The sequence below is a fragment of the Opisthorchis viverrini genome, assembly GCF_000715545.1.
Source record: "Opisthorchis viverrini unplaced genomic scaffold opera_v5_39, whole genome shotgun sequence".
Classification (NCBI taxonomy): domain Eukaryota; kingdom Metazoa; phylum Platyhelminthes; class Trematoda; order Opisthorchiida; family Opisthorchiidae; genus Opisthorchis; species Opisthorchis viverrini.
The window spans coordinates 820,690-834,887 of record NW_008751696.1 but is presented as its reverse complement, the minus strand read 5'-3'; the positions used below and the strand labels follow the sequence as shown (position 1 = coordinate 834,887).

Sequence of the window (14,198 nt, the reverse complement as noted above, 5' to 3'; positions counted from 1 at the left end):
TTGTACGGCAGTGAAGCATCAGTACCAACACTGATGTTGCTGTCATTGATGATGATGATGATGATGAGTACCATAATTTGCCGCTGGGCTGTTGTTGGTCAAACTGCCTAAAATACGGACATCCTGAATTGTTCTTCCCTCATTTTCGGGCCGAGATCCCATGACTTCCTATGATTAAGTCGTTTTGTCATCCGTTGCTGTTTTTCGAGCTCTATGTTGCTTTCAAGTGAGCTGTTTTTCGTTCACTCACCATCGTTTGCACTTTTAACCCAATCTGTAGGGCTGATTTCATTCGCGTTGAACATAATTTAGATTTTACATGGCTTATGGTGCTTTTCTTTCTACTTGGTTTGACTGTCAGATTTAACCATCAAACTGGACGCTTGGAACGCGTTGGTAGTAGAGGCGTTCTTGGTTCATCGCCAGCCATGATGACTGGTGGTCTGTTGTTCGGTGAGCCTGCTCTACCTCTAGGAGTGACAGATGAATACAATCCTCTGGTGCCGAACGATTTCGAAGAACTAGTTCGAATCAAACGAGAACGCAGGAGAGCTGAAGTAAGTCCTAATTCCATATTTAGTTGGTCGCTTTCTGAACTGGGATAGATGTGGTCTACAATAAGACTAAATCATTGATAACACATCTGCGCTGCACTCAGGCTTCCTAGGTTCATGAAACCTCTTTCGCTCTGTATGCGAGTAAAAGTCGTGTGAAACTTACCATCAGCAGCTTCACTGATTTAATTGTTAACCACATTCAGATTAGAAATACCTTTGACCGAGCCAGAATTTCTCTCGTATGTTCATGCGATGTTAGACCAGTTTACTGTAATGTTTCATTAATATTTTTGAAAGTAAAGTAAACGACGTATTGCAGTTTGACTATTCCGGAAACTCATCCTGGTGGTCAAATCGACGCAGGTGAATTATGATCATTTAAGCCCTGGTACTTATTTCTGGTGTGCCACTTTCGATGATGATGATGATGATGATGAGGATGCAGTCCGATGCGGTGTGGATCATTTTTCCGCTACGTACACACTTAGTGCATATATACTTCAACATCTCAGTCGTTTCACCGGCGCTGCTACTGGCGCAAAGTTTACGTGAATGGTGCCTCGCTACGTAGACCGCTTGGCGGAAATAGTTTCTTATACGAGCGTTCGTACCACTCTTAGACACTCACTATGTAGGCTAGTTTTTTATCACATAGGTATGTTCTTCCTTGGGATCTCTTGATTATCAGGGTCGGGCTACGTTCAGTGCATTATTATTTGATGCTGGGTTGCCGCAGCTCATGCGGTCTTGCACCACTGTTACCTAATGTTTTACTCTCCATATTTGGATCAACATCTTACATGTATATATGGCCTGAAACAACTACACACCAGGCAGTTAAGAACCCCTCATGTCAACCAGTTTGACTGCTGAGTATTTTCGGACTAGTTTTCTTAAAAGTGACTTTGTCGCTCTTCAGGAGGCTGCTATTGCTGCTGCCGCTCATCGCCACGATGGAAGTGACCTTTCGGGGATGTGCAAACGTCCCGATTTTTCAGACTACGAGGATGATGATGATGAATTTGATGAGCCAACTGCTGCTTCAGGTGGCCGTCGTGGCCGCCAGGCTGCTCCACCACCAAAAGGCGCAGCCATCGCACCTCCATCTTCCCTCTTGGAAGGTACAACTGTCGACCCTGGCTCAACTAGTGAGGGTCCAATGGAGACGGAGGAAAGTGAAACTGTCGGTGCAACTACCAAATTTGGCATGTAAGTTCACCATATCTGTGGCTTCATTTCTGTGTTATGATGTCGTTCAGTCAGTGGACTTAATTGAGATTCTCGGTTTTCACAACCCACCTGTCGACATGCTCTCAGTTAGGACTAACTCAGGGGATTAAGTCGCAAGCTACCTAAGTAGAAGCTCCCAGTTCGAACCCAGATCCGGCATTTCAACTGCAACCCTCGCACTCCCATCTGATGACATAGTAGCTGTGTCGAACAATAACAACTCGATTATTCACCCAACGATACCTGAAAAAGGGATGATCCCCTTCGTTCATTTTGATCAGGCTATGTTAGCGTTAAAACAAGGTTCTTCGATAGTGTAGACAACGTTATTGGTGCCCCTATAAAAAGAGATCATATCCAGATATTGTTGTCTTTGTTTCATCGTATCCCGCTTATGACGGATTTCTTTCTCTGAAATGTGCTGAGATTTTGGGGTTCCCAATAACTGTGGTATGGGCCGACAAGACAGAGGTTGCCTATTTAGTTCACTTAAAGCCCTTGTCATATCCACAAAGGAGGCTCTTGGTTGTAGCTCAGATGGCTGTTCACCAAGCTTGACAATTTGCTTACAAACGTTTCGCTGCCAATTCTGCGTGCACTGATGGCGTCCTCATGGTTGGTGGAGAAACATTTGGAAGAGAATTGCTAAGCTCGGCGAACAGATCATGGGTCACCTGATCGACCACCGACTAACATACCCGATATACTACCAGAGATTTTTTTGTCTGTCTATCTTCTATCCTCGTGTTTCTGTTCAGAATCTCGTAGAGAATGGTCAAGACAGACTTCGTAGTCCCACAAGCACTCTATTCTCTGTGGTCTTTTTCATATGCTAATACAAACAGCTGGATGACACTGGCGTAAACGCCGGTGTCTACCACCGCTGTCTGCTTCCCGCGGATCCACACTAAAACCGTGAATTTATGTGTGAACTCCTTGCACAGTGTTTTACAGTTTTACAATAGAACTTATTCATAGAGAATACTTGATCTTGACATCCACTTGAGTTGACACTCGGTGCATCGCCTCATACTCGTTGCTAGGTTTTTTAAAAGCGTTAGTCGATGGTACTCGCTGTAGCTTTACTATGATTTAATGCGGTTGCAAACAAAGACCACACTCATCGCATTTTCACCAGTTTCTCCTAGCGTCCGTCGACCCTGTCCGGAATACTGTTTTGGTAATTGCTACTGAATAGTTCACAACGGGAAGCCACGTATGCGCCAGGTGCGCAGCTCTGTGGTCGATGCGCCATCTCTTTTGTGCGCACATGTTTGTGTCTGGAACCAGTTTTCGTCCAGACCCAGTCATCACCACACACAGATGAATGTGGTTGGTCTCCTCACCGCCATTACGCGGATGGGTTTCCGGATTCCACCTCAATGGTGATATCGTTTAGATTTTTATTTCCCACGCGATGAATCCGATCGGCAGACCGTTTTGCTCTGTCATCCACCATGAGCTACTAGTATTTCTAACAAGACAATCACTTGGTGTGAATAACCGCTTGATAGTGAGCATACGCCGGCTTACTTGACGTTTGGTATAGTGGCACTGTTTTTCATGGCCAGGGCGAGGACCTTTGTAGGTCCTCATCTACACTGTTCCCCAACCCTGTGCCAGAGTTCCTCATGGACAAGTTGTTCTTTCTTGTATTCCAACCATTCGCTAGACGCGCACGGTGCCCGTGATGCTCTCAGCTGACAAAATATAAGAAGTATTTGCGCATTCCGTGCTCCTAACTGATGCACTTCTCCCCTTCCCCCGTGGAACACCTTCATGAAGAGATTAGACGTCATCATGGGGCCACTGATTACAAGTCTCAGCAACACCCACAATCCTTCCCAAGGCGTTTGCACACTGGGTAGGATTCTGGCTTGCTTTCAGATATAGGATTTGGACAACTGTGGCAACTCATTCCCCAAAGATTATATCACCTCCAAAAACCGCTGCTTTGTAGTCTAAATTTTTTTTACCCAAGACTTTGGTTTAGGACCCCGTCAATCTAAGTTTCGGCACCCTGGAACTTTCTTAACTCATACTCGGAGATAAAACAATTACCGGAGGTGTCTTCATGCCGCATTGGCTGTCGTCTATTATTCCTGCACGATGTGGCAAGTAATCAGTCCCACTTCATAGCCGGACTACCTATTGAAGGTTTTTTCCCTGTGTAGTGGCTTCTGTCAGGTATAGTCAGTCCCATGCTCGACTGTGTTCATTTCATTTCGAAAGTTTGGTCACAGTATTCCTGATTGTCCTCTGTAAGGGCGTGTGGCTTTCCACCGAATCCTCAACTTTCAACTTTATACTTTTTTCTGAGGTTTTCGTTCCCGTTGTAGTTAGTGCTCCCACAATATAGTAATCCTCCATTGACTGTATTAGAGGCAGTTCCAAACCATTGTGGATGGGACGGCAAGCCAACGGCTAATAAAAGAGGTGCAACCCACGACAGTCCGTTCATTTTATATGACTAGTCTAGCACGTAGACACAGAATGTCTCTGATAGCCAGTCGTCAAGTTCTCTAATCTTTTCCAACTACAGACCCCTCAGATAAAGTTCCATTTATTGCAGGTCTGTAAAGAACCTGTGTCAGAATCAGCACTGACGACCGCTGGCTAACAAAAGCAAACATCGTCCGCGCACTTCAGTTTGAGTTTACCTAGGTCACAAGATCTTATTTGGAACGTTGTACTTTGCTCATCGCATTTTTCAGGATTAGGGTCTGCACTCTCCTGCGGTCTCAGGCTGTTTGGCACCTTATCATCTAAACGTATTCTACCAGTTCAATCCCTGTTCACTTACTGGTACCCACAGATTTTTACCGACACTGTGTTTTAGAATTGGTGTCCACAAACAGCGTGCGCGTATATCTCCCCTTGGGGTTCGTAATTCTTCCAACTGTTTTTTTATTATAATGGCTGTATGAACGTGCAAAGACGTCCTCATTTCGATCTCTTTCGTTATCTAGCAACGCCGTTGCGGCCAAAATGATGGCTCGAATGGGTTACCTCTCCCCTTGGGTTCGTAATTCTTCCAACTGTTTTTTTATTATAATGGCTGTATGAACGTGCAAAGACGTCCTCATTTCGATCTCTTTCGTTATCTAGCAACGCCGTTGCGGCCAAAATGATGGCTCGAATGGGTTACCGAGAAGGTCAGGGTCTTGGACGCGAGAGTCAAGGTATGGCTACTGCACTGGTTGTAGAGAAAACCAGTCGTCGCGGAGGAAAGATTATCCACGAACGCGACCAACAGCGACAACAGGCAACTCAGCAAAATCCGCTTCCAGACTCAACAGTGGAAGAAACTATCAATAACCTACCGTTGCCTGAAAACCGTAGTTGTGTATGTTCTGTGCTTCATGTGCATTATGTTGTAGTTCTTATTCAATCCGCGTAGGTTACTTTGAGTTTGACTTGCAGTCAAGAAAACCCCGGCCGTTTACTTGTATTGTTTGGCAGACATTTTAGATTGACTTGTTTTTGTCTGGTCATTATCAACGCAGTGTTTTGTCTTTTCCCGTCTCTCGCCGAGTTTTGCGAGTCACATTTACATCACGTGCAACCGACGGTGTTTAGTTTTTGGCTGTGGACGAGGTCTTATATCACTTTTATTGCCCGCTCTCCCATCAATCGTCTTTGCAAGTTGGGGACTTTTTGAGTGCCTGCCCTCGCTCACTTTTCCCTGTGTGGTACACCTTGTTTCAGCCATATCAGTATAGTGGTGTCTTCTGAATAACATCTGTACTGAGGTGTGGTATGCTAGAAAGGCCCGGAGTGCGAAATGATGACATTGTCAGGAGAAGAAATTGCCACGTTACCTAAAACTGCCACCTGTTTGTTAGATCAAATCCACGTTTTGTAAGCTTATTTTGAGCACACATGAAATCTCTTTCATTATCTAAATAGGTGACTAAAGTTCGAACACTCATCTCCGCACACTTCTCTAATCCGCTGTACTTTCCAGAGAAGAAACTTATTCCACTACCGTAGAAAACTGATCCCCATTGCTTTGAGCATACCTTTCATCAATTAGCTGACAGATAAATGCGGTCTGTAGCTAAAGATAACCGACCAGAGAATTTTTACACACAATCCCATACCACACTAGATATGGACTATGTACCAAGTAGCTCCTGCACCACTCCTGGTTATCTGATACGGTGAATATGACACAAGTCGTATTGTGTCCATCGTCTGCTTGGTGCACCAACTTGGATACAATTTACTAGCCTCTCCAAACCCTGATTTGTGGCTTAAAAAACGGCGCACTCCGGGCTCTTGAACGATCTAGGGTATCCGGGGGCCGGCTGCCCCTAATAACCGAACAGCACGTCAACTGGGCGGATTTCGCGTGCGGGCTACGGACCAAACGAAGGCATGCCCTGGTTGGTCAGAATGCCAGCCAATCTGAATCGAGCGTCTTTGGCTCGACGCTTCACGCCTCCTCACGGAGATTCTAGAATGAACTTGTGAGACATTCTGTGATTAGCCTATGAATACGGCTGTGATAATCTTCGTTTGTCTCCATAAAGGGCTGTCTGAAGTTACCGTGCCTTTTGGTATACCAAACTGGGCGGAGCAGGAAGCCAAGGACCGGCACAGAGTCACACGACCGTTTAGCAGTCACAACGTAGGACAACCGCGATGTCAACCAGTATGGCAGTGCAATTACAATCCACCCTATCCATGTTATTTTTTATATGATTCAACTTTGCATATCCGCGCGGTAATTGCTCCACGGAATCCATTGAAGTTTATCTCCCTTTACTCTTACCACTAAGTACGGGGTTCCGTCTTGCAAGAATAATCCGTTCCGTTCACTGGAACTAATTGATTGTTCACCGTTATGTTCTATATCAACTTGAATGCTTTGCCGTCTGTGAACACTGATGATGAATGGTTCACATGTTTATCTGTTCGGCGTGTAGGCAACCATTGTGTGTTTATCTTTTTATTGTGCCGTGTAGTATGATTATCATTGTATACCCCATTGTGTAGCCTAATTTGATATAAACAGTCTGTATGCGTGAAAATTCTCGATACTGTTAAGCCAGGTGATGTTGGTTTTGGAAAAAGCTAGGCAGATGAACTTTCTGCGCAACGGCGGGAACGCAAACCGCAACTAGAGACGAGCAACGTGAATAGACAGTTGGCTAGCTCATGCCTTGCGTTGGATTAAATTCATGTTCTCCGCAGCAACTACTTGCTCCAGGTATTCTCGGCCTGCCGACACCATAAACTAAGGACGACAACTACTAAGGTGAAGCGCTATCAACTGTTTTTGTCCCTTATTTTTTGAAGAGGCAATCTGATATTGACATTAACTACAGGTTTTTCGATCAACCCATGCAATAACCGCTTCCACAGAAATGACTGTGGTGTGGGCGAGATGTCCCAAGTGGTTAGAGCTCGAATTTACTGAACGGAAGGTCCGTGGTTCGAACCCGACTTCTGCCTCTCGACTTCCCCTGTCTAGGCTTGGGCAACCTGGCAGTATTTCAGCCCTCGTGCTTCCTTCGGGTGGCATGGCAGCTAGGCACTGAAAGGGTCCTACAGCCTTTTTACACACCATAACTTACCTCTCGAATGATTCTCGCCAGACGGGCACCAATTTCAGCTTTGATGAATTACCACCTACATGTATTTTTTTATTTTCCTTTTTACACACCATAATGTATGGTGGCCGACTGCTTGAAAAGAACTTGTCTCTGAACCATATCTCAAGCATCTTCTCATAAAGGAAGCTTATAACAGTTCCTTCACTAGTCGAAAATTCCTGTTCTTTTTCTGCATCCCAACAAACATGCAACTTACCGTTAATTTAGTGCACGTCTATAGTTATAACTTATCGCATTCATCATTCCCGACCCTTCGTCACCAACCTTGCCGTTTCTGACACCCATGCAAATAACAAATGTTCAGCATATCGATGGTTGTTGATATGTTCGCCGAACTCGGCAGTTTGCTTGCAAGTTTCGCCGTCATTTGAGGTGACATCATCAGTACGCGATTGGCAATGCCGTCACAAACTGCCAAGCTCGGTGAACAGATTAATGGCCACCTGATCAACCACCGAAATATGCACCTGAGCTACTAATATTCTGGTACACTTCCATACGTCCAAGATAACCAGGTTGGTAATCGAACTCATGAACGACCGTTCCATTTGTTCCGCTCCATTTTCACATCTACTGCCCAGCCTTACTCATTTTACATCTTGGTCTTCATGTTAGGTGGTCGGAAATGCTTGTATGAGTTTCGATTCATCGGGTTTTCGTAGGTGTTGAGTACATGTTCAGCTAAACTCCCTACCACCCATAATGTTTCAGGTGATCTTGTTGCGCAACATGTGTGGTCCCGGCGAAGTCGATGATGATCTACAGCCGGAAACGGCGGAAGAGTGCGCTAAATACGGAAAAGTGGTGTCGTGCATGATTTTTGAATTAGCTGATACCCCCGACGACGAAGCAGTTCGCATCTTCGTGGAATTCGAGTCTGAAGACGGCGCCACGAAAGGTGATTTTACCTACTGTTGTTTTGATTCATTATCCTCTCTGCTGCCTTGATCTCGTGATTGTTTATCGCCGACGAGTTCTTATTGTCAACAAGCTATATGATAAGTTGACACCCTGACCTCTGTCTCCGTGATACTTTGTTTACGAGTAAGTATTTCAAACTAGGTTTTCCTATTGGATTCCAAACCTCCGTGGATTTTTAGAGCATTGTATTCCCTGGCTCCTAAAAACATTCTTTTGTTCCCGTACTTAGCGTTGATTGTTGTTTCAGCGAACGGCCTCCCTCTCTGGAAACACTCCCACGAAGACGCCAAATACTCGCGGCAATTTCCCGTAAAGGAGTGTTTCTAGGCTTTGATTGTAACTGATTCTCGGATATGGACCACTTTGTAGAGACAAATGTATTTGCAGCGTAACCCACGATCTGTGTCCCTTTGAAAAGCGCTTTGGTTAAGCCATAGACCTTACAGGAAGGTTGTCGAGTCGAGCCCAGTCCCGACTTCTTTCTAAACCCGAGCATCTTGTATTACCTAAGCCGCCTCGCATTCACCGAAATATTGCCCTAGTTCAAGTATCTTTTCTATCCAATCATGAAACTACGACGTATTTTATGCATTCTTACAGCCGTTCTTGACCTCAACGGACGATTTTTTGCTGGCCGTGTTGTAAAGGCCGGATTCTACGATGCCGAAAAGTTTCGCAACTTGGAACTGGCCGACGCACCTATTTCGGGATAATAGATGCCATTTTCCGCGCACTTTGTATCATATCTCTGTTTTGTATTTTCTTCCACTTATCTTCGAATAAATAGTATCCCTAACTCTTGTTCAATCCGAGTTCCGTTTTTGGACGCACGTTAGTGATAAATGATTGCGTACGTGCACCTTGACGTCTAGATCAGTGCATGTTTTTGGAGCTATCTTTGAGTTGAGCAGGGGGGTTGGAAGCTTCACGTGAAGACTTGAGCGACCTGGTAATTTTATTTGCTCGGGGGAGGTATTTTACATCTTTCCTCCGCCACCCAAACTGGCTAACGAGGAAGTACATCCTACCAGCCTTTATCTTTACCGTCGGTGGTAGCGATTTGCACACATCCGGGCAGATTGCTGCTGCTCGCTTCGGCAAACTCGAGCTAATTCCTATAGCAATTTACTGTGATTAGAACGTCAGCTCGATGGGTCACCACACAATTTTGGCACGAACATTCGAAATTGTATTATTTATGAGTCATATGCATACATAACAGGCTTTTACGCTCTCTGTAAATCGTGTCCGTGAAGTTCAGTGCCGAGGAGAACTGGTGTTTTGGTCCATAATTTCTCGTATCATGACAGCTGGAAGTAGGAGTGGCAAAACAGGGGTTTCCATAATATTCTCTTGACATCATACGTTCATTTCTAATTGTAAGCGTGATGTAGTAACTGTCCGTTAGAGTTTTTTGTTGATCGGGAGTAATTCTCATCTGTGAACCTCACCCCATCCGCTCCTTGCCTGAAATCAGGGTGTGCCCGTGTACGACTGAGGCAAGTAAGACGTTCGCTTCGTTCGACAGTGCAAACCAACTGCCAATCTTGACGAACAGATCAACCACTGAATAAAAAATCACCACGTAAGATCTGTGTGCCCATCTGGTCTATGACGGCAATGACATTACACTGCAAAATGTTCTGTCCGCCGGCGTTATCATGTGGGTCACTCGAAATGTGGTGGCTATTTTGTCCCCATCATTTTTATGATGTTCGCATTGCTGATTCCCAATGAGGATGAAAGAGCTGTACGGTGATTCTCAGCTTCTCAGCATAGATTGACTTCACTCACAGGACAGAGTCCTCATTGAAAACCAGTCTCATATGTTTTGGGTTGAGTGCGTTACGGTCCTCTTCAACGATTAGAGGTTATTGAATAGAGGTCAGAAAGCGTCCTACACCAAGTGATAAGTCGCATACTATCGGCAGCAGGAGTTTGCCGATCGACGGCACCGTAAATCGAGCGTTGAAGTTGACAAATCATTAGCAGACTTCGCTTACACAAATCGCTCGCTGGAAATATAGAATTTTCTCACATTATCAGCCACTTATATTTAGTTCGGAGGAAGAATAATTCGAAAAGTGAAACTTCCATCTGAGAGGTAACTCAATGGAACCAGTCAGCACGTGACTCCATGACTGAAAGATGAGCGGCGCTATACTCTGTTTAGGTACAGTTATTCACACTACTAATCAGCCATTGGTGGTCAGACGATTAAGTATTCAATATGTTTGCCCTGAGGTCGTTGATTCAAAACTCTTGAGCTTTGTGAGGTGATTGCCGCTGAGGATGAAACACTTGTGCAGTGCTTTTCAGCATAGATTGACTTCACGATTCATTTGGGGTAAATGTTAAGGTAAGGTGATGAGCAAGCCGTTTCCGCAGGGAGACCGACAGTCCCAAAGCACTACATTACAGTCTGAAGTTGTGAAACGCATAATGAAACTGGATCACATCCGGGACTCTACTTAGAGTATACTCGTTCAGCTGTAATACCATTCCGGTGTTCAGCTGTCATGCCACCCGAAGGAAGCACGAGGGCTGGGATACTGCCAGCTTGTTCAAGCTTAGACAGGAGAAGGCGAGAGGCAGAGGTCGGGTTCGAACCACGGACGCGGAGTGTTTTAACCATCTCGCCCCAAAGATCGGATTTCCATGCGGAGTGCCTCGATCCCTCGAAGAGTCACATGGTAAAATAAAAATATCGATAACACTTGAGCACGAAGGGGGAAACAGTAGCCCTGTCGCACTCTACTGATTGCAGGAAAACTCAGGACGGTCTTAACCCACCAGAAGTGTGGAAATAGAGAGCAGAAACCATGTTTAGTAATCTCAGGGGCATTTTTCTTTGATCAAATACATGTAGGATAACTGGAATGTCAACGGATTTGAAGACTCTTGAAGCCAAGGAAAACCACCGCTGTTGGTCGACAGCATGTATGACTTTGCTCAAGCATTTGACGTAATGTGATGATGTGAATAATCCTCTCCCTGTCCGGACGAAAACTAGCCCGCTGCTGTCGGATTTGTCTCTCGTGTACCGGGGTTGGGCGTCGCAATATTGAGACCGCGTTACCACTCGCGTCGGGCCGATGGAGCCATCGTCTCATGTACTCGCTTGGTATGGTTGTATAACGGTTAAGTGGTGCCAGTTTTGTGGGCGCATCCTTATTCCTCAATGAGTCAACTTCACAGGAACGCAAGCTTACCGAGAATCACTTACCCCATATTAACACCCGAAAGCGTTATCGCTATCCAATTGTGAGCCTTCACCATTGATCTCGTGCAGTTCGCTTAATTCATGAGCCGCATCCACCACACTACATGCTGCGCTCCATTACTTCAGTTCAGTATGTTCCATGACAAAGGTCTTAAAAACTGTGAAAATGAAGCGGTTATACTTCAAAATCGGACTGCAAAATCCGAGTTACGATTACCCCCAACCGGGATTGCTAATTATGTTTTGAATCAAACCAATTCATCATCATTGTCAGATGTAATAACCGCGTACTTGTCGTAAAGTGGTTGTAGCTGCCACAATTTCATTCACCGATGATTTAAAGTGGTTTAGCTGCCACAATTTCATTCACCGATGATTCGGAAAGGTGAGGTAGGTAGCTGCGCATATTCTGAAAGTCCCCTATTTTCCGGTGCATTCACTTGTTATTAGCTAAACAACAACCCAGGGTGAAGTACTGAAGTGTATTGCAGTCTAATCAATCACAGACAAGTCGTGTCGACACTAATTTTGCGCCTGAAGACAACGGTGCATAGGCAAGGGAGCTCGAGATATCCCAGTGGTCAGTGGCGAACTTACTGACCGGCATCTCGAATCTGCCCTTCTAGGCTTGAGTCTGGCAGCGTCTTAGCCCATGTGGCACGGCAGCCAGTGAGAGAAAGCGGGTTACAGCTGAATGTCACAAATCAGTCGTGCCAAAATGTGAATTCATGGACTCCAGTTACATGCCACCGAACCTATCGGTACTGGAATGAGATGTGGTCAGAAATGACCGTGCAGCCTTCCTAGTACCATCTGAACTGGCCATGTGTGTATGCAGTGAGTGGCATCGACTTAAAATCAATCTAACTGTGGCATCCTACAATGAGGTGCGCGAAAGACCCACGTATCCGGAATGTCCTAATATAAGCCAGAGACCTTGTTGGTCCGTAAACCAACTTGAGTTGCCCCTATCTGTTTGGTGCACTTCAGTCAGATAAGTCCATTTATGTCCGTTGGTTCTTCACAATAGTCAGGACTATCAGACTACTGTTGAGCATTTGATTTTTTTCGTATTTTCCGTTAACTGTCGTCCCTATTCTATTTAATACGGACTTCGATTGGTGATATATAGGGAGAAAGATTGAGTGGTTTTGTACCGGATTTATTAGTCCTAGTTATGAAAGTTTGTTCCCCAGTGTCTATTTATCTTCAGTGACCCTATGGAGGAAAGTTAGTTTGGACTGGAATCGGACGTGGAAAGTCACGAGGGAACTCCGGCTTTTTAACTGACCACAAGCCACATGACAGGTCATTCTTCTCAGCACTTGTCTGAGATCGTTCGACTCATACATGTGGTTCTTTGTTAACCTGTGTAAGGGCGGCACAGTTTGAAACGTAACGGTGCAGATAAACGTGTGTTCTCACGAAGAGACACCGACACAAGGACCGTTACAACAGTCCTTTACAGCCCTATAAAACGCTAGAGTTTTCTATTACTGATTACATGTTTGTGTGCTGTACCCGAATCGACTTGTTTTAAAACCAAACCCACGGGTCATACTGCTCCATCCATTGTTTATTGCACTCCTGCGGTCTACCCAGGATCCAAAGGGCAGATCCCCGATCGCCTTTCTTACTTCTGGTTTGCGTGAGATCGAGAATAAGCGAAATTCACCTCTGTAGGATGTCATAATTCCCCGGATCTTACAATCGAAAACCGAAAAGTTGAAAAGGGCAAAATAAATAAAATTACACGCATAATATGTAGATACAAAAACAACTAGGAAATGTACAAAAGAGTATACAGAACAAAAACAAAATTCACTGGATTTTCAAAGCAAGCTACAGTAATTTCTAACGCCAGGATCGACGACCGCATCGTCAGAGGCTGCTGGCTTCTCAGGGGCCAATTCGACTGACGGAAGCTCGTTCTGTGGACCACAACCAATAACCTCTGGTGTGCTGGGAGAAACCGACTCCGTCATGGGTGTGTCGTGCTCGGAGGGTGAAATGCGTTGTACTCGTTTCCTCGGGTGAGGAGTCTTTTTCACACTCTTCAGAATCGGTATAGCGGTTAGTTTGGCATCGTAGTCTTCATCTTGTAATTTGGCACTGCGCAGTCTGGTGCGGATCGGAGAACGTGTATCTACCATTCTTGAAGTTGTCAAATCCCGATCCAATTCGATATCGACAGCCACCACGTTAAATCGCCTAAAACATCGTAGTAGTCTGGAAATGTCGAAAGCCTACCTAGATTTTCTCCGCTGATCAGTTTTCCTGACAATCCCGCCATTTTTAGATGGAATGTCGACTGTCATCATAGGTATATGCAGATTTGAAATAAATGCAGTACAATTTAGCCGAAATGCAAAGAAGCCTGTAAAAATGACAAAGAATTCGGGATTGTAAATGCCAGGTTGACCGAAACCATAAAAGGTGCATTAAAAATTTGTGAACAGCGTGCGTTAACGCTTTAATGCCATAGAGCTAGACATCAAAAATAGTGCTCAAACAAACAACAATTGCGGTCTAACAATTAACACATATTACTACTGATAAGCTGTATCAATACACCAGCTTCTCATGACAATGCGTTTCATTTTAGTGCGGTGATCTTGTTGACAAGCACAACCTTCTGTACGAAAA

The 14,198-nt window shown here is 44.9% G+C and overlaps 1 protein-coding gene across 1 annotated transcript in view; it reads left to right on the top strand.

Moving 5' to 3' along the window:
• Positions 1–9,114, top strand: part of T265_02973 (hypothetical protein) — a gene marked incomplete at both ends in the record, with an annotated part of 23,916 nt that extends 14,802 nt beyond the window's left edge. Inside the window, 5 exons of the mRNA XM_009167352.1 lie at positions 362–557; positions 1,477–1,766; positions 4,896–5,133; positions 8,120–8,306; positions 8,930–9,114. Coding sequence (XP_009165616.1) covers positions 362–557; positions 1,477–1,766; positions 4,896–5,133; positions 8,120–8,306; positions 8,930–9,042 — 1,024 coding nt within the window. The remainder of the gene's footprint in view (positions 1–361; positions 558–1,476; positions 1,767–4,895; positions 5,134–8,119; positions 8,307–8,929) is intronic.
• Between the last annotated feature and the right edge of the window lie 5,084 nt (positions 9,115–14,198).